The sequence below is a fragment of the Mytilus edulis genome, chromosome 7, assembly GCF_963676685.1.
Source record: "Mytilus edulis chromosome 7, xbMytEdul2.2, whole genome shotgun sequence".
Taxonomy (NCBI): domain Eukaryota; kingdom Metazoa; phylum Mollusca; class Bivalvia; order Mytilida; family Mytilidae; genus Mytilus; species Mytilus edulis.
In genome coordinates, this window is record NC_092350.1 from 6179566 (window position 1) to 6202194 (window position 22629).

At 32.2% G+C, this 22629-nt stretch overlaps 1 protein-coding gene across 1 annotated transcript in view; it reads right to left on the reverse strand.

Annotated features, from left to right (window-relative positions):
- Positions 1 to 10150, reverse strand: part of LOC139482921 (uncharacterized) — a 73398-nt gene extending 63248 nt beyond the window's left edge. The window contains exons 1-3 of the mRNA XM_071266947.1: positions 10013 to 10150; positions 3151 to 3240; positions 947 to 1023 (exon numbers count right to left, since the gene is read on the reverse strand). Of these exons, the coding sequence (XP_071123048.1) occupies positions 947 to 1023; positions 3151 to 3240; positions 10013 to 10095 (250 nt within the window). The 5' untranslated portion in view covers positions 10096 to 10150. The remainder of the gene's footprint in view (positions 1 to 946; positions 1024 to 3150; positions 3241 to 10012) is intronic.
- Between the last annotated feature and the right edge of the window lie 12479 nt (positions 10151 to 22629).

The following is a 22629-nucleotide window of genomic DNA, read 5'->3' on the forward strand; positions in this document are numbered from 1 at the left end:
AACTTTTCAAAAATTTTGAAAAAAAAATTTGAAAAAAAATCCCCCTTGGACAAATAACTCAAAAACTTAATCCCAGCTTTTCCTTTGTAGTATGGAACCTTGTAGTAGTTTTAGATAGATCCATACACCTAAACACAAGTTATGGTCTTGAAACTAGAAAAATGCTTGTTTTTGGCCTCTTTTTGACCCTTAATTCCTACATGATTCGGGCAATTAACCCCAAACTCCATCCCAGCCTTCCTTTTGTTAAATGGAACCTTGTGGGTACAATGTCATACACTTGAACACAAGTAATTGTCCGGAAACTAGAAAAATGCTTGTTTTTGGCCCCTTAATTCGTAAATGGTTGGGAGTCGGGAACATCATCCCCAAAATCAATCCCAACTTTTCTTTTGTGGTATTGAACCAGAACCTTCTTAAAAAATTTCATAGAGTTCCATTTACTTAAACTAAAGTTATTGTCCGGAAATCAATGTGTCTTCAGATGACGAAGATGACTCAGACAACGCAAACGAGGACATCATATCATTATACGATCCATAAAAAAAATTGTAGTCGTAAAAAAATGAGGTTAAGGACAATCGACATATGACAGACAAAAACTTCATAACATTATAAGGCATCTATATTCAAGGTCCAGGTCTTCTACCTTCAGAAATATTAAGCTTTTAAGAAGTGAGCTAAAGCCGTGGTTGCCGTTGCCAGATCACTATCCCTAAGTCTTACTTTCTGCGACAAAAGTCTCAGGCTGGACAAAAATGCCTGGCTTTCAAATGTTTTGAGTTGAGGGTTTCTGATAACAAAAAAATGTTGAAAAGCTCATTGGATGCACAGAATTTATAAAAGAGTTATTTTTCTTAAACAATTAATACAAATATGTTTCCTATATTCAAACTTAATCCAAATGCAAATTTTTTTTTAGTGTCATATTTTTCAATTTACATACCAAAATCACAATCTGATGAAAGTATGTTCGCCTGGGCCCAACCTGTTTCACATTTTAAACTGAACTTGTATTCTGATCTGTAAAAAGTTAAATTACCATATTCAACAACTTTACTAAAAACAAAATTATGAAAATAAATATAATGTCCTTTAAAATATTCAAATTGAATTAAAATTGAGTAAAATATATATATATATACCATCATACAAAATAATCAAGTTTTATCAAATTCTTAAAGCCTTAAGGATTATTCCTTTTCCTCACCTGTTGATTATTTTTATTCATGTGTGGTTCTTTTGATCTAATTTCTTCATTGGTCAAAATTCAAATATGTTGAATTTTCTTGCTTTTTTTCTGAATTTACCATTGTGACGTCATCTCATGATGTTACATAGAAAGAACACATCTTTTAGCTGATCATTTGAAAAGGATTGAGTTTGTCTGCATATCCTTTAAAAATCATTAGAGAAACAGAAAATATTGTGCAATACTATACATATCCAATGTTAAACCATTGTGGTGACGTCAGCCTATTCATTTACCGTGGATTCTTTTTCTTGAATCAACACTTCCTAAATCCGTCGCTGAAATGGACTCACCAGATTATATTCTATTGTTACCTTTGTGTGTCTAATTTCATTAAGGTTGAATTGACTAATTTACTGATTTCTGTTCACAAATGGAATTATTTTAAAAAACTTACCTTTAATTTTTATAATTTCTGTATGCCTTCACTGGGAATCGAACCCGTCCATGAATTCTGTTAAATGTTACTGACTTCAACATATCGTTGAAACCTCTGGGCTACCAATTGGTTACGATTTATATGTTTATTTTATATATATAAATGAATTTATGATATACATCGGTTCAACATACACACAGGGCTTGTACCTTTATATATTAAAAATAGGCAAACGTACAATATAAATTGGTAGCCAAGAGGTTTTATGGTTAAGATTAATGAGGTAAAGTTTAGGTCTTGTCTGTTTAGGTTCGAATCCCTGAATTCTCTTTGTTGTCAATAATCTCTGGTTTTCCAGTTTTTGTTCTTGTTTTGTATGTTATTGTGAATATTTTGTGTAATAAAAGCAAGTTTGGTCGTTTATAATCGGATTAATGTTGGCTGTTCCACGTCCACTTGTATTTCTGTTCATCTGATGAGTTAAGCCTTTTTCAACTGATTTTTATAGTTCGTTCTTATGTTGTACTGTTATACCACTGTCCCAGGTTAGGGGGGTTGGGATCCCTTTAACATTTTTAACCCCGCCATATTCTGTATGTATGTGCCTGTCCCAAGTCAGGAGCCTAGCTGTAATTCAGTGGGGTTTTTTGTTCAATTTTTACATAAATAAGTCGTTAGTTTTCTCGTTTGAATTGTTTTACATTGTCATTTCGGGGCCTTTTATAGCTGACTATGCGGTATGGGCTTTGTTCATTGTTAACGGTGACCTATATTTGTTAATTTCTGTGTTATTTTGGTCTCATGTGAAGAGTTGTCTCATTCATTGACAATCATACCACATCTTCTTTTTTTTATATTCTACATGTTTGAAATAAAAATGATTACATTCTTTTTGTCCATTATTGTTTTATAAATTAATATAATATGATTTCATCTGTTTTACTACATAATTTTACAAATGTGAATTTGCAAATTCCTATGCTAGAAAATCGTTATGTGCCTAGAATAAGGCTTCGTGTTAAAAAATTTCGGAAACACACTTATTATATGCACTATATGTATCTTCTTTGTCGGTTTGTTGTCCATTTGACACATTCTCTATTTCCATTTTAAATTTTAATAGAAATGAGTCCGAATAGAACTTATTTTGTATAAACATATAATATTCAGATGCCTGATAACATGAAGATCTTAAAGGGCAGACGTGTTATGTAATAATGTATTTGTATTTTTAAACATTTATTTGGGATATTTAATTTATTGTAATGGATCGTTTGACACGATAACATGGTTATTTAAACTCACTTACAATACCTTCTAATTCAGAATAGGCGTTAATTTTGACAAGACATCCACTCTCGACACTTAAATTTTATCGAGTTGATAAAAATCATATTACCCACAATTAAGTGGTAGAATCTATATTCATCGATGATATGTAAAACAAATAACGCAACAGAGTCTTGATACAGAAGTTTTACAGAGGTCCACTTTGGTTCAGTATAAATCACAAACTTACACATATTTTGTACAACGACCCCATTTCCAAAAACTACAGCTCTTTGTTGTTTTTCTCTTTTCATACCATGAATCTTTCTTGACATTGTTTCTGCAAAAAATAATAAATATTTATAAAAATTGTGTAAGATAAATGTTGGACCATTTTAGCGATCTCATTAAACCCTGACGTTATGATAGGCTACACTCCTCTATGTTGGTGACACTAACAGCTGTCCTATAGGTTGGTGAGTATCGAAGCCACACACAACAGCTGATTTTAATGAGATTGTACCCAAAGAAGAAATAAATCCTTACTCTAGTCCAGAAGCAGATGGAGTCTAGACCAAGTAACACTAGTCATGCTAGTGTAGACTTCCAAGGTAAACCTAGTATATATTTTGCTTTCAATTTTCCAAATTTTTCATTACAGAATTAGACAGAAACTTGCATAAAAAGGCAGGACAGGAGTTTGGAGTAAAAAACATATGGCAGGATGAAAAACTTAAAAAAAAAAAAAAAAAAAAAAAAAAGGCAAGAGGACAATTAATGCAAAAAGGGGGGTTCACTTGCTAGTTCCCCAAACCAAGTTAATCTATCTTATAAATAGTTGACATGTTGATATACATAGATGACAAGTTATAAATATTAAAGTTCAGGATTCAGTATCAGCAGTAACAAATAACACAAGTTCATGTAAAAATGTATATAACAACAACTGACCCACATCAACAATTAAACGGATAATTCAATTATATAAAAGCAATTATACAGTTTTACCTGTAAAATAATGTCTTGTAATACATACTTATTTATCTCATTGTTATATCCTCAAGTCTTTGTCACATAATAATCAAAGTATTATTTGATCCATTTTGAAAATGTTTTATTTCAAATACTGTTACCAAATTCCATACTCTATATTGACATTTAACCTCAGGGTATACTAGAGACAATCAAACCTATCTAGTGTTCTCCACACAAATTTTGGATAGCATCACATTTGGCTTAAAAAAAAACAACTATTTTTTTTTCAATGTCATTTTTGGTGTCACAGGGATGCTCTATTTCCTAGTTATTAGTTACGTTTATATTGTTCTGAACAATTCATAACTGAGAATACAATTAAAGTATATATATACTTCCTATATACAATAATCATGATAATATACAAGGTGATAGGACGTGCTGCTGGAATAGGTAACTTTTTCAAACTTGAAAATATGTGAATAACTGAATTCAGAAAAGGTCAGGGTAAACTATCAGAAATATATGAATTAATATGTCAATCAAGTTCTCATAACTAAATCTTCGTCTGTCATGTCTGTGACACCTTTCTTGGGCTGAGTTCTTGGTGTTCCAGGCTTCTATTATCAACCAATATCCCTGTCTTGACACTTTGGTATTCCACTCTTACATTACAGACCATTACACACCACATGATACCCAAACAATATGGGAAAAGGTTACATTTCTACCTACGCAATGTATATGAAAAGGCATACATTTTTATAATTTAAATCCCCCCATTTTGCATTGAAAGATGAGTCTGAAAGTTTGAGTTTTGAGTATATTTTGTTTGATAATTAGATTATTGTGCCTGATTTCCATATCCTAATTTTCCAAAATTTTTGTAACATTGATGATCATTGATGCCAACTTTTGAAATTCAAGTTTTGTTACACATGATTTGATTCACCTGTTCACGATCAAAGTATAAAACTATATATATCCACTATCGCTGCTCTCTGTAACATTTGTATGTTTCTTGTTTACAACATTACCATGAGCATTTAATGCTGTAATAAATAGTATAGTGACTGCTTTAATAGCGCTAATGAAGATGATGAATATGGGATCCGATTTGGAAAGGGGAATGTAATTACATTTAAGTCTATGGTTTTATCTGCCATTTAAATCACTGACTTTTGATACCATGTTACATGTCTTTAAGTTAGCTCTTACTTAATTTTTCCCCTGGACATGACCGATTAGGTCTTATAACTTTTATTATAGAGAAAAACAATCCAAATGATTCAGTAAAGAATAAAAAAAAAAATGAAGGACACTCAAGTAGACCCTAACATGTGTTTGGTACTCGGTATTTATTTAGGTGGTATCAAATTACCTGACCAGGTATATTAAAATGCTTACATTATGTAACATATTCTTATATGATACCAAGATGTTTACAATAATAAAAGTTCCAAACGATTGACGGAATGTTATACAAACCTATAGCCTAGATGGCCTTTCAAATTTAGTTTTGAAAAAAATCTTATTTACTTTAAATTAAAAAAGAGATATCATATCTTATACATTGTACTGTATTTATCGTATATACTGTGCTGTATAAGATATCTTATTAACTTATAAGATATTATATATACTGTGCTGTATAAGATATCTTATTAACTTAATAAGATATTAACTTAATAAGATATATTAATAATCAAAAAATATAAAGAAGGCGTGCCGTGCCATGCACCTTCTTTTTCTCCAGATAATTAAATATTTATACCACAGCTTTTTTATCATGATTACTTTTTCACTATTACAATAGATTCTTCATATGCTCTTCAGACTTGTAATTGTCATTTAAGTGGCAAATTAGAACCGAATCAAGCAAAAGATAAACATTAAATGGTGTCTTCCTCCTGTTCCCACTTTAAAAAAATACTATTCCTTCTATTCCCACTTGCAAATAACAATAGATGTTTTGATAAATATTTTTTTTTTTTAGATCCGTTTGCGCCAAAAATGCGTCCTTTTGCGCCACCTCTTTTTTTTACCAATTCAATTCAATTCAATATTTTATTTACGTCTCACCTTATGTATAAAATTATACAATACATTTATAAAAGATACATTTTGTATACATAAGCCAATCTGTACAGATTTATGAGAGACGATAATCACTTGAAAGAATATGTATATGTACATAAAAAATATTAAACCTGAATGATAAAATATACAACAAAAGTATTTAATTATTATTTACAATATAAAACTGCTCGGCGTCGTTTAAGAATAAAATTACAGGTTTTGGTACATAATAAATCTTGATTCGAAAATAAAAATATAATTTTCTGACAATCTGTAAAACTATTAAAATGTTCATCAATTTTAAGAGACTCGGTAAAAAGAACTTGTCTAAGATCATTATAAACAGGACAATGTAAAATAACATGATATTCATCTTCGACAGTATTAAAACAATGCTCATCTTCATGGTGAAATATCTCCAAACATATGATACTTTTTAAGCCAAAAATAAGAATAAATATATATTAATCATGGGAGAGATCCGTTTGCGCCAAAGATGCGTCCTTTTGCGCCACAACTTTTTCTCTCCAATGCTACGTTTGCGCCACCTGTTTTAAAATTACATGGTATCTTTTGCGCCAAAAATAGAACATACGATTGCGCCAATTAAAGTAAACAATGTCAGACTGACACCGATGGTCTGTCATAGATAGACATATTTAAGGAGTATGTACCCTTGTGTTGATTCAATGCTAAACATATGGAACTTTTATAGAAAATCCACAGCCTATTACTCCCCTATTAATATTACTCTCATATTTGGCAACTCGATGCTTGATAGATAGAGAATTTTTGATTGCAGTGCTAGCAATGATTTCATTAAAACAAGTTAATAAATTTAGATAATGGGTTAAATCAAATATATAGATGTACCAATCCAAGTACACCTTTTAGGGTTCGCTCGACTTTCTTGACTCAGCACGACATGTTTTGGCATTTAAAAGTTGTTTAGGACTTTTTGTAAACAATAAACGCTAGCTGATCATAGAAAAAACAAGCGAGTAATCTATGTTTAAAATTTTATAACAATATCTCTGTTTTAAAGTCTGTGGATTTTTTTTTTTTTATAAAAATCTTAGTTTTATTTTCACCAAATTCTCTTTTTCTACTAAATGCAATTAAAATATCAATAATTATGCTTTGCAAGGAGTTTCCCCATGGTATATGTACGAAATGGTCCATATCTATAATTCATTATCTTTGCTGTTTTGATACTATTACAATTTGAAAATTTCTTATTTGAAAAGCCACAGAAGGGACCATAAACCTTAACGAAGCAAGTAATGAAGCTGACGTCGCCAGAGGCGGACCTAGGGGGCCCAGGGTGGCCGGGTGGTTTATTATATAGGAAAACACTGAAGCATGACTCGTATGCAATCAGTTGGTCCACCTTATGAACATTTCTAGATCCGCCGCATTTCTTGCACACCATGGAATGAAAAAGAGATTGAGCCTATACTAGTGCAGCAAATATATTTTCGTGTCTTATTAGTATTATCCAGCTGAAACATCTAATAATTAAACCCTGGTCCTACAAAAAACAACTGTAGAATCTGTAGAAAATTAGTGAGAAGATCAGATAAAGCTATCATCTGCGATGAGTGCAACACATGTATTCATGCTAGATGTTCTATCAAATTGACACAGCAGTGGCGGATCCAGGGGGGGGGGGGGGGTTCCGGGGGTGCGCACCCCCCTTTATTTTTGCCGATCAATGCATTTGTATCGGGACATATGTTTTGCACCCCCCCCCCCCCCTGCACCCCCCCTTTGCCCTGGGTTAGCACCCCCTTTCGAAAATTCCTGCATCCGCCCCTGCACAGTATTAAATCCAATGAACTCATTCCAGACTTATAAGGATATGACATTTACACATCGTCAGAACTGAAAATAGTGGTGAGACTACGGTGCTCGTTAATTTCAACATAACTATGCAAATATTAAAGATTGAAAATGGATCAGAATAAACCTGGAGAAACAGTCGTGTATTTGTAATAAAATAAGAATATTGGCTGACGTCGCCAGCCAAAAATAAAACAAAAAACAACGGTGTCAAGCTTTCTTTAAATCAAATTATTTATGTTCGTTTGAAGTATTTAATAAGAACATAATAAAAGTTATATTTGTCGATAATGAGGTATCAATTATTCACATTAACAAAGCCACAAAACATATCAAAAAGTTTAAAGACTGGTTAGAGGGACGATTGTATATGTCACACCGGATTTCTTTTCAAACATACCGTCGAGTCAAGACCTTTTTTTGGAGATGTTCCAATATAAACTACAACTGAATGATAATAACGGACGGTGGCACTACAAATATTTTGCATCAGCTAGCTATTGTTTTTCATTCTTTGGGCTTCAACTATTAAGCTAAACTGAACCGTAATGACTAATTGAAATTGACTATTTGTCTTGAGAATGTTTTCTTTTAATTGTATATAACTATGTTGATGTGCTATGAAATGATTTTAAAACTTTTACCCATAAAGAAAATAATGACTATAACTCTGCCAGGTCAAGTTTTTCCCAAACCTGGATAAGGTTGGAGGGACGTCAGAGAACGTTAATGTTAAAAATACGCCAATGTCCTAAAATTGAAGAGCACATGTCCATTAAAAAAGTCGCAAATGTCATTTAAAAACCGCAAATATTCTGCAAAAACACGTTTTTTTTTTAATGCTTGGATGAACTTCTTAGACCGCTTTTTTTTAAAATTAATTCAATAACTGATGTTTCATTTGGAACCTTAATTTGGAGGTTCCTAATATCAAATCATCGGGCTATTCAACATTCTTTTATAGGAAAGGAAACATTTTGTTTTAATAAATTATTTTGAAGACAATTTTTTGTTAAAATTTTACAAGTTAGTAATTTAGCACTGTGGTAGTTATTAAAACACACAAAATTGTCTAAAGTATAGTTTACTCGATCATTGTTTTGTTATAATTTTTTTCCATCGACATGAATGCATATTATATTTTTTTTTATATTTTATTTACAAATTTATAAACAGCAAACAAAAATAAACCTGACATGTGTTTATATTATCTGTATCTTTATCTTCATATATTCTGCCAATATAAATCCAATCACCAATAGAATTATAAAAAGGTATCAAAGGTACTGTACCAGGATTATAATTTAATGTGCTAGACGCGCGTTTCGTCTAAATAAGACTCATCAGTGACGCTCAGGTCAAAATAGTTACAAAGCCAAACAAGTACAAAGTGGAAGAGCATTGAGGACCCAAAATTCCAACAAGTTGTGCCAAATACGGCTAAGGTTATCTATTCCTGGGATAAGAAAACCCTTAGGTTTTCAAAAAATTCAAAGTTTTGTAAACAGGAAATTTATAAAAGTGACCATATAATGATATTCATGTCAACACCGAAGTGCTGACTACTTTGCTGGTGATACCCAGTAATACAGAAAATTGAGAGATCCCTTAAAAAACACCAAATAAATAAAAATGTTTTTTCTTGTTTTATTATTACCGAGTTGATTACAACCCGACCAAATATTAGCTTTAAACCGTAATTTTGTGTGAAGTGTGATATACTTTTTCTTTCTTATGTATAAGCTTCCCATTTTACTGGGTAATAGGGAGTATTTACAAAAGTGGGTAAATCGTAGATTTATTTTAAGTTTTTAAAAGTTAATTAAAATATGGGTTAGATAAAAAAGACGAAGGTAAAATAACAAATAAAATAAGATAAAGTATACTGGTGAAAATCACAAGTGACGAATACTTATTGCCATGCATTGTATATATTTAATATGTACAAAAACATGATTTTATTTTCGTGGGTACCAAATTTCGTTTCGTGACGACACATTACATAAATATCTTCAAGTTATAATTGATGAAACAAGTGGATTATAAATAATTTGCTTAAAATCCATTTAGCTAATATGTTATATGTTAACAGACACATAATTGGATTATATTTTCTGTGATGTTAACAACTGTACCAAAAAAATAAAATAAAAAGATACAAGAAAATATGTATCCCAAAAATAAGGAATCCAGGACATAAAGTGACCAGTACTTACCCTCCTTCTCGTAAGAAAATCCCAAAACCGTTGAATTGTGAAAATAATGGAAGAAAAAGTAGAAAACACAATATTTCCCTCATATCGTATTAAATGACTGAATTTTAAATATGTTTGACATAGGTATTGTCACTCAAGCTTGTCTAAAGGACGTAAAAGTACGAAAGGATAGTTTGTTTTTATCTGGTTATGGTTCAAGTGTTATTATAAAATCATCAATACTTTAAAATTCAGAATAATAAAATTGACATTAAAGTAAAAACATCGTTAACTCAGTAAATCCATTGTCTAATTAAATCTATCACACGGTTTATATATGAATTAGTTATTGCTACACTAAAAATGCTACACTAAAAATTGTTGGAATTGTGATTTTTAATTAATGAAACGTTTATACTGGATCTTTGTCTATTTTGTTCATTCTAATTAGCACAAAATGTTGTTCAAAAAGTAATGAATGGTAGATACAGTTTCCGACTTGGATAGTGATTTTCGAGTGTGGTAATTTTTCGAGTGATTTGATCAGGGTTTGTTTTCTTCGAGTCTGGCAATTTTTCGAGTGAATATGATAATAAAGCCATTTTATACACATACCCAAACTCTTGTATTGTTTATATTGACGGTCAGTCATTGAATAAAAGCAAGTGGTGAAAAACTAGCACACTTCCCGACAAGAGAGGAAAACACTCTACATCTGCTCATAACAACTTTGCCAGGTCAATTAATCCACCAACACTCGCCAGTTATTTCAGCAACCATGATGTAGTTAAGTTTAATCTCAACAAATTTAAATATAGTCTTACAATGCTTTTGTTCTAAAATACGGAATTAAGCCATTTTATACACATACCCATGCAAACGTCAATGGAAATACATACATGGAATCTATATATAGTCTTAGATATACATACCTTTTACAAAAAAATGTTATTCGTTAACAACGACATTTTAAAGCTAATTTCATTTCTCTCTATATATACAAAGATGTAGTATGAGTGCCAATGAGACAACTTTCCATTAAAGTCTTAATTTATAAAAGCTAACCATTATAGTTCAAAGTACGGTCTTCAACACGAAGTCTTGGCTCACATCGAACAGCGAGCTATAAAGGACACCAAAAATAACTAGTGTAAAACCATTCAAACGGGAAAAGTAACAATCTAATCTATATAAAAAAAAACGAGAAACACGTATGAACCACACCAACAAACGGCAACTAATGAACATCAGATTCCTGCTTATCCCGATATTTATCAAGAACAGTGCGTGTTTTTTTCGAGGGATTAAACACATTTCCTGTAGCTTCAAATATTATTTGTCAGTGTATAATTTACGTTTTATATAAAAAAAAAACAAAAAAAAACAAGGTTCAAATTAATTAACTTTCAAGGCATGAAACCAATGCATTTACAGTTTATATGGTGGCATAACTGAACACTTATATTTTATAAACAAGTATTGTTCATTTGTATATATTGTTTTATTTGACATCTTACATGTACAGTATATATTCGTGATGCAGGCCATTTTTTATTTTTTTTTCATTACAAAGCATTGTTCTGATTTTTCACTGCTGTCCAGTTTTTATATATACTTCATTTTTTTTTAAACTCCGGGGTACACCACACAAAATATTATCAACTGTAAAAGCATAAGTAGCATGAAATGAAGTTGAAAAAATTATGAGTTCCCTGCACACCAACAAATGGAAGTTTTTAAGGACCTTGACTGACTATACAACTCTTGAACTCCTGGCAACGTTGTGTAATGTTTAAAAGACCGTTTTATAAAGGATCCAGTAATTTATAATTTAACACTGTACATTTGTGGTAGAACATTTGCTGAACAGAATATTTGCATTGAATTGAAAAAGATTATAATTTTGATCTACGTTGTAATATATTTTGGTGATTTATTGGGAATATATGATATTGTCCTTCACTAATGACAGTTATAAACTAGAAAATGTCATTTTTTAAAGTCAGGAATACCTGTTTTCTTATTTCACTATTGCACTTGCACTGTTGCACTTGCACTGTTGCACAAACCGGACAGTATTGAACACTAAATTTTGGGGTTAAATACAAGGACACTGTGCTCCTTTGTTGCTTTAAACATGTAGTTTTCAAAATAAATTAGTAGTTATGGTAAAAAAAAAGATATTATTACGAAATAGCAGTTAAATTACCTTATCGCATGTTTTATCACTAAAAAAAAAAAACCAACCGATCTACACTCGAAAAAAGTGGAACGATTTACTAAAAACACCACGATCCTTGTCTGACAGTATACCTACCGTGGATTAGTTTTTTTATTGTCAAAATATTTCCTCCTGTAAACACTTAAAAATGAGTAAAATTAGTTTAAATATTCGCAATACGAGTAAATTACTGGAGGAATAGGTTTCATTTATTTTTCTACTGGCTGTCACGATGATAGCTCCCCAGAACATGCCAATTAACCGTATATGTATGCAGCCGGATTAGAGAAGTGCAGAAAAAATTCAAAGGAAAGATTAAAACTTTAGAAATTAAGTTACTGATCAAATCGAAACGGATCTTATCCCATGGTTAACATTGAAAAAGAATAGACAGAGAAGGCTGCAAATACAGAAATTAAGACGCCATTATCGTCAATTAAAATTCTATTAACGGATAACACACTTATCTTTATTTTTTTAGACTGCACATACACGAATTTTACAGACTATTATTTATATTCACAAAATGACAATATCTCTATATTGAAAGTTCACGTGACAAAAGCAGATTGATGTACTTTAAAACTTTTATGTGAAAAAGGTATATCCTATTGGGAAATTGTAACATGCTAAGTACTGTGACATGAACGATCTTTAGATATGCAGCAAAGATTAAAACTTTTTAAATTTCAATATTTCACAAGCTTCTTATTCAATCATTTCGATAAATAATTAACATAAGCCTCGTGCATGTATATTTCTAATACCGCAGTTTTACAAACTGTTTCTTTAAAATGTGCGATTTTTGTTTAGAAATAACTTTTGATCAGTATCGTCACTTGCAATTGTTTACTATTGATTCGACTTTTTCATAAGAAGAGTGATTTTTGTTTTTATTGTTCTAGGCCATCGGTTTTGTCACTGGACAATCACACAACAATCAATGAAATCTTACGACTGGTATAATAAAAATCACACATAACAACAGGTAAATTTATAGTGTCTTTCTATGTTGTGATGATACACTATTGTTTCGGGTAAGAGTGAAGGTTGGTATTGGTACATAATTAAACGTTTAAACCCGCTGCATTAGTTTGCATCTGTCCTAAGTCAGAAACCTGATGTTCAGTAGTTGTCGTTTCTGATGTGGTTCATAAGGGTTTCTTGTTTCACGTTTTTTTTTATAAAGATTAGACCGTTGGGTTCCCGGCTTGAATGGTTTTATACTAGTAATTTTTTGGAGCCCTTTATAGCGTACTGTTCGGTGTGAGCCAAAGCTCCGTTTTGAAGACCGTAATTTGACCTATAATAGTTTTTCTTTTATAAATTGTTACTTGGATAGAGAGTTGTCTCATTGACACTCATATCACATCTTCTTATGTCTATAAAGTATTCTAGTGAAAAATACATGTATGTATGATACCTTCCTACCTAAAACTACGGAGTTGTGGTATGTTTTCAATTGATTTAACAATGCCAGACATTGGAATTATAAAATCTAAGCAATGTATTTAAAAACAGCTCAACACTGTATATGAATATAGATTTTCTAATGAAACATTAATAAATTTTCTTAATATAATCTAGACTGATGACTTATGTTCAAAAATATAGCAGCAACGTAACTGGCAACAGAAGAGAAATGCATAGAACTGAGTAATATGAATATGTTTCAAGTAAATGTTTGATTTTCAACGTGGTGAATTAAGTATGTTGAGAATTTGAGTTACATCCCAGCTTCTTTGTTCTAACAGGGGTGATCTGAGCCGGATCACCCATACCAGATCACCCCAGTTTGAGTTGCTTTGTTATGCATGCTTTCCTTTGTTCTGTAACATTTTGGCGGCACTATAAAACTAATAATTAATTATACGGAAAAGACTATCTATCAAAATTCACGTAGAAAAAATCCAGTGTATATGCAGGGATTCGAACTCAAGACCTTTAGTATATCAAGCCACAACACATACCACTACTCCAGGACGACTGGATACAATCTAACAGTAATTTAACATACTTAAAGGAAGCAAGATCTTTTTATAAGTGGGGCGAGTTGGCAGACCTTTATTCAGTGGGTTTAAACCTTTTTCGTTAATAAGTGAGTTGTCAGACTAATTGTTCAATTTGATTTTACACTTTTTCAAAAGTGGGAAGAGTCGGTAAACAAGAGGGGCGAATTTTTTTATAAAGTGGCGATATAGTGTGGGCCGATTGGCAAGTTGGGCGAGTTGACATTATTTGATATCTCTCATCGTGTTCGGGGGTCATAAAGGGTATACATCATAAAGTAATATATAAAGTATATTATAATGGTTGTGTGTCGTTCTAAACTCGATTTTATGAATTGTAGACGGTTTTTCGTCTAATCTAAAACAGCTGGGATGTAAAATAGTTATCCCATTCGTTCTTGTGGGATAACTATTAATGATATTTGACAGCTAATGTCCCTTTTAAACTCAGCAAATTAAAGCTACAAATCCGTAAGAAGTTAACATGGTCCATTTAATTACACGTCAATTCAGTGTTTATTTGATACTGTTTATACCTGTTCTTAGTTATACTACATCTTACCCGGATCTTATTTAATTCGGTTCGTTCCACATCACAGAAATAGAACGTTTAATGGTCTGTTTTATATGGATGAAGTTCGTGTTACATTGTATTTGTCATTGTTTGAGGATTGACGTGTTAATTCTTTATAATGATATTACTGGAACATATACACACCCGTCATTCGGTTAATTGAACACGAGTCCGTTAATTAAACAACAACTGCATTGACAGAAATTTTAACGAGAAAATAAAAGGATGTTGATCTTACATCAAGTACATTATTAACCAATCTAATGTGTAAATACAGTTTTAGACGACGAAAGACACCATGGTTCTTTCAGAACACATTTAACTCCTGAAAACCTGTTATATAAAATGCGAACATCTATAATTTTCTTTCGTTAGATTCGTAGCTATAGTTTTCGACCTTGGAAGAATTTAAAGATAATATAACCTGTAAGGATGACTAGAAGGATATATTATCTATCCAAAATGTTGTACTAATGATGTACATACTCTTAACATTTCTATGAGAACTTGCTAGATACCTCTTATTTTTCAAGTTGTATTATCAAATGCTGATATGGGTTTTTCTCAAATTTGACGACCGTACGGTGACAAAAAGGTGTTAATTTCTGTACATGTTATTTAGCCTCTTGTTGTTTAATTGTCTCATTGGTATTCATACCACATCTTCCTATTTTCATAAGAGATGTTTAGTGTATAATGCCTATCTATTAACAGTGCTGAAATATTTATCGTATGATTTCTATGTATTATCAGTGCATAAATGTTTACTGTAGACTACCTATGTATTAACAATGCTGAAATGATAACTGTAGGCTGCCTATGTATTATCAATGCTGAAATGTTTACTGTAAGCTGCCTATGTATTATCAAGGCAGAGATGTTTACTGTAGACTACCTATGTATTACCATTGCTGAAATGATAACTGTAGGCTGCCTATGTATTATCAATGCTGAAATGTTTACTGTAAGCTGCCTATGTATTATCAAGGCAGAGATGTTTACTGTAGACTACCTATGTATTACCATTGCTGAAATGTTAACTGTATGATGCCTATGTATTATCAATGCTGAAATGTTTACTTTATGATACCTATGTATTATCAATGCTGAAATGTTTACTGTGTGATACCTATGTTTTATTAATGCTGAAATGTTTACTTTATGATACATATGTATTATCAATGTAGAAATGTTTACTGTGTGATACATATGTATTATCAATGTAGAAATGTTTACTGTGTGATACCTATGTATTATCAATGTAGAAATGTTTACTGTGTGATACCTATGTATTATCAATGTAGAAATGTTTACTATATGATACATATGTATTATCAATGTAGAAATGTTTACTGTGTGATACATATGTATTATCAATGTAGAAATGTTTACTGTGTGATACCTATGTATTATCAATGTAGAAATGTTTACTGTGTGATACCTATGTATTATCAATGTAGAAATGTTTACTGTGTGATACCTATGTATTATCAATGTAGAAATGTTTACTGTGTGATACCTATGTATTATCAATGCTGAAATGTTAGCTGTAGTCTGCCTATGTATTATCAATGATGAGATGCCTATATATTAGCAATGCTGAAATGTTTACTGTACGCTGCCTATGTTTTATCAGTGCTGAACTGTTTACTGTATGATGCCCATGTATTATCAATGCTGAAATAGTGACTGTATCATGGCTATGTATTATCAATGCTGAAATGCTTACTGTAGGCTGCGAATGCATTATCAATGCTGAAATGCTTACTGTAGGATGGCAATGCATTATCAATGCTGAAATGTGAACTTTTCGCTACCTATGTATTATCAATGCTGAATTGTTAACTGTAGGCTGCCTATGTATTATAATCAATGCTGAAATGATAACTGTATGGTGCATAATGTAATATCAAGGCTTCAGTTATGATTTAGAATGGTTGTATCACGCTATACATTTATTTTTAGAAATCTTTATATCAATAATTCCGATGTAAAACCTCAGTTCTTTAACAAGTCAAGAAGGCAAGACGTTTGACATAAATGTATTACACTTCGTAACACAAACAAAAATGATTTAACAAATGGTAGTTTAGACACTTATTTTCTTACTAAAAGCTTGTTTTTTAAAGAAATTTATCTATGATCTTTTAACAATTATTGGACTAGAACCGTTATATGTAAAGTGATACCTCAAAATAGAAAGCGATGGATAAAAAAAAATCATATAAATTGTCCTGGCTTGAACATTGTTGAACAAAATGGTGATGATTTATATGTGATAATTATATATTTTTTGGTTTATATGAACATTAAACTGTGCTGTAAAATCACACTGAATTTTCATTTGTGTTAATGTTGCGCATCAATATACAAACCTTCTATTTATTTATTTTTTATATTACAAGATTGATCGTTTATATAAATATACAGTGTTAATTTCCGTTGTTGAACGCAAGCGCACATTTTAGATGAATAAATACGGTTCCTTATTTATGCATTGTGCTTAAAAATTCGTATGTTTTGTTTACAACTCTGTCTTGTATTGTTCTGGTCGAACTATTTCAAATATTCAATTTCATGACTGTATCATGTTTCCATCAGCTTACCATAGTACTATCACATTGTTAGGTTAGAAATTAATGGTAAACCCTAGTTCTTAGTGTTTTAATGCCTTATCTTACCGTTTTAATTTATTGACCTAACTGCACTACTCGATTCTCAATTAACATTAAGATAATTGTTGCAAAGAATCCTGCTCAAACTTTTGTGAAAGACAGTTTTAACTTTGCAGTGTTGCGAGAGTTTATGTTCTATGTTGAAGGCAATTGTAGTGACCTGCAAAACAAGTACCGTTCAATTGAGTTTAGTTATATGTCTTGTGTTTCTGTCTCTGACCTAGGTTTTCGGTATTTGGCATGTGTAGTGCATCATGACACAAGACATTGTTACGTGTACCATGATGAATTTTCATGTAGGACTGTTGTGTGTATTTTTAACATAGAACTCTTGACCAGACTATGACTTTTTGACTCTCGACATATGCACGGTGGGTGTGCCATCATGATACAGTGTGTTCCTTGGTATATTACCTTGACCTCAAAATATAATTTTCAATTGACCTTGTTTCTGAATATGTGGCATGTAGAGGAATTGTCATAGGATGGTGAGTCTAGTGGCACGAGAAACTGCATGTGAGCTTGACCTTTGCCTTCAATCTACAACTTGTATATTTCTTGAATAAAATGGGGAATTGCCTGATTGACACTCATACCACATCTTCTTATATCTATATTAGATATACAGATATATTTGTTAGTAATTTATACCACGATGATCCTTTCCTCAAAATCTGACTCTTGACAAGACTATAACTTTTTGACTCTTGACCTATACATATTGGGTGTGTCTCTAATTACCTTGACATCAAGTGGGGAGTGTCTGGTTTTGTTAGTCTTGTACGTTTTTAATTGTAAGTTAATTTTTTGTTCTGTAGTTTGAAATAGTACATATTTTTTTAATGGGACATCTGAAGCCCGCATCCGGGCGAGGGATTTTCTCGCTTTGTTGAACACTCATTGGTGGCCTTCGACTACTTTCTGCTCTTTTGTCATGTTACTGTCCCAATTTTGAAGAATATTTGGTTCAAATGAAAACTAAATCCTTAAATTTCCGTGAAAAATTAGAGAGAACATTTACTGCTTCAGTACAACCATTTGCTGCCAGTTGTGATAGATAATGCAAAATGCTTCAATCATTTTACCTTAGATTTTATTTCATAGACATGTAGGTATGGATAGTCTGTTATTACATCTGAAACATGCACACAGACGGTATACGCATATCAATAAACTGAACTCAGTGCAAAGAACCTTTAAAGTACACTTAGACAGAGAGCTCAATCTAGTGAAACACTTTGTTATGCTGTTCACATGTACTTGAAACATCACTCTCTGTTACCAAACTGCACCGAGATCCTGAATAAAATATGCAAGTTAATTCTATTAAAAGTAGAATTCAATAGACGTAAATAAGCTGTTCACTGAAATAAATGTAGAAATGTCTATTTGCCACAGATGCCCCTGCTTGTGAAAAAAACCATGAGTAAACTTCCATATATAGATGCAGGATTCACGTAAGTTTGACCGTTTTGTGACCATAAGCATTTTGTATAAGTTTCAAAACATTTGGTGAGGCAAACTAAAGTTAAAGAACGGTAACAACATATTAATCATTTTTCCTATCTTAAGGCCTCAAGTTTACATTTGTATCATTGGTACTCGTACCACATCTTCTTACATATAATAACTCATGAACAGTGACGCCAACCAATATCGAACTTGATAGAGTTGTGTTATGGGGTAATAAGCATTGCATATTACGTTTATAACATTTGATTGAGTCAAACTTATTTAAGAGAACGGAAACGAAAAATTCAGCATTTTCTATGTTTTTAAAGGGACATGATTACTCATTTAATTCTCATTTGAATTGTTTAACATAGTCATTTCGGTGCCTTTTATAGCTGACTATGCGGTATGGACTTTGCTCATTTTTGAAGGCCTATAGCTGTTAATTTCTGTGTCATCTGGTCTCTTTTGCGGAGAGTTCTCATTTGCACTCATGCCACATTAGGTGGAGGGTGGGGATTCCGCTAACAAGTTTAAACCCGCCCTTTTCTGTATGTATGTGCCTGTCCCAAGTCAGGAGCCTGTAATTCCGCTGAGTGATTGTTGTTTGTGTTACATATTTTTTTTTCGTGCATTTTTTGTACATAAATTAGGCCGTTAGTTTTTCTCGTTTGAATTGTTTTACATCGCCTTTTATAGCTGGCGATGCGGTATGGACTTTGCTCATTGTTGAAGGCCGTATGGTGACATACAGTTGTTAATTTCTGTGTTATTTGGTCTCTTGTGGAGAGTACTCATTGGCACTCATGCCACATCTTCTTTATTATATTGTGTATAAGTTTTGTAGTATTTGGTTGAGGCAAACTAAAGTTTGGAGAACGGAACCCATTGTTTGGGACGTTCAGGACGGACGGACTAGGGGGCGCCAACACAGACGTTCTGACTTTTGTGCTGGTGATACTCATCCCCAATCTAATTAAAAACCGATCTCTCATCGCTCCCGTTTTCTGATATGTCGCGTGGGAGATCTAACGAAACCCGCGTTGAGGTCACATGTGAGTGAACTAGAAGTTATGAATTTATAATGATATGCAAATGAGTTGACGACCTATCAATAAGCCAATCAAAAAAGTTTATGAATGCTTTTGACTGACGATTTCTTCGTAAATAAAATGAGTTACATCCCTTTACCTCACGATAAACTTCCAAAATCGTGGAAGACTCATTTTCATTGGTCGAAAAAGACTCATCTACGAGGTCACTCACATGTGACCTCAAAACGGGTTTCGTTAGATCTCCCACGCGACATATCAGAAAACGGGAGCTATGAGAGATTGGTTTTTAATTAGATTGACTCATCCCACTAGCACTGTCATTTACACACACACACACACACACACACACACACACACACACACACACACACACAATTTTGTTATAAAAATATTCAATCTTAATTTTGATTTCTCTATTTTTGGCCGAATGGTTATATGCATGCCCTTCACACGGAGTATCAAATTTGACAAATGTATTGTACATAATAAATACATTTTTGTAATATTTTATAGCTTACAAACTTAAATTGATCATCACTTTCTTTTGCATTTGTATTTTAATATTCTGTTTTGAACAAACCGTTTTTTTCCCCATATACTTCACATGTATTTCTATCAAATCTGGCATTATTACAAATCCCATTAAATAAAATTCAGTCGAACTTGAAAATAAATGTGCAATCAAATATATATATGCAAGTCGTCAACTGGTCAAGTGGCTAGATGCACATATATCGTTGGCCAATTGAACAACATATCCTAGTTGGGTGGTTTTAAATCTACTAGAAATATTAACGGAAATAAGGGATGAGTAAAGAAAAATAAATGAAAACAGAACGACTGATTTAAAGAAAAAGATGTTCGATATACTGTATATTTCGGTTTATTCTTAAAAACCTATAAGATGCTTTATTTTGATCTAGTTTCCTAATCAAAACAATTAAAATGAGAAAATAAATACCTTGCAGCTTCCTTTACCGTCGATGCTGAAACGTTTAATGTTATTAAAGAATTTTAGCGTCTTTGACCTACTTTATCTTTTTATTCGGATACTTGCGATTATCTTCTCCAAGTTCAACGGGAACAATAGAATGATCTAGAATAGAACCCAGATGGAACCAAGAAGTTGGGTTGCTATAACCAAACAACCCGGATGTTGAACCAGTTACCATGGTTTCGAACCAAAGAACCCGGATAGAACCAAGGTTCAGAACCAAAAAACCCAGATGGAACCAAGGTTTAGAACCAGAGTGCCCGGATAGAACCTAATTCCATTCGGAATTCTCATGACTTTTTATACCTTCAACGTATTTTCCAAATCATTTATTTATTTAGTATATTTATATATAATTATATATAATATATAATTATATATAATTAGTCGATAATAGGATATGAAGAATATGAAGGACATGCAAAAAGAAGACAACATCTTAATGTATTTAAGCAATGTTGCCTGATTTATCATGTATCGTGTCTTGGGTCATTTTGTACATAACAAATAATAACGATCGAAACTGGAGTGTACTTGTTCTCTCTGACATATTCCAAGGCGGTCAGTTTTTATTGACAGAGATACCGCACGGTAGCAGTCATATGTCTGAGTATGCATTACCGCTTTTACCATTATAAAACCTGCATATATAATGGTTTATCCATGTTCCTCTTACCTTAAAATTTGAAAGATTATCCCTTATTCCAATTTAGACATTATTGAATTTCTTGTTTTTTAATTCGGAACTACGGAATGTCGTGCCTTTTAATTCGGAATGTAGGAATCGGACCCGTCCTACCACCTCATTATTCAATTGTCGATTTAAAATGAATATCTTACCACCGAATATTCCAGATAATCTGATATCACGGACCTACATGTAAAAAGCACATATATACACAACTCTGAAGAAAATTCAAAACAGAATTCCCTAATCAAATGGCAAAATCAAAAGATCAAACACATCAAACGAATGGATACCAACTGTCATATACTGACTTGGTACAGTAAACGCTGAAAACTCTAGTTCCATGTCCCCGTTTCCTACAAAAAAACTCATAAAAGGTCAATATTCCTAGAAAAACATAAAACGATATACAATTAGTTATATAATATTTCCAGTGTCCATAACATTAAAAGGTAGCATGTGGCAAAAAGAAAAAACCAAGAATAATATTTCTAAAATATTATAAAATGACTTAGACGGTATCTCAGAGAATTCAGATGACTAAGGTAATGGTTATTCGATATCCTTGAAGGTTGAATGGCAAAGTATAACCCAATTTACCCAGTTCATGGCTAACTGGAAATGCCAAGAATGATATATTTTACACCATTTATCTCAGTCCTCACCACGATTTGATTTTTTATTTTTTTTTGGGGTGTTTTAACGCCACTTTTAAGCACCGCATTTAGGCTATTTCATGATGGTTAGTTGTTATTGGTGGAGGAAGCCGGACCTTCGATAAGAAAACTGACAATCCTAGTCAATTAAGATTAGAGTCGAGTGCACCCTCATGAGCGGGGTTCGAACTCACAACCTCAGTGTTGACTGGCTAGTAGTAACTATTTAGACTACTGGCTACCGAGGCCCATTCCCATGAAGACGTTACGCTTATTTAGACGGTTTTTTTCACCAAGAACACAGTTAAGTATAC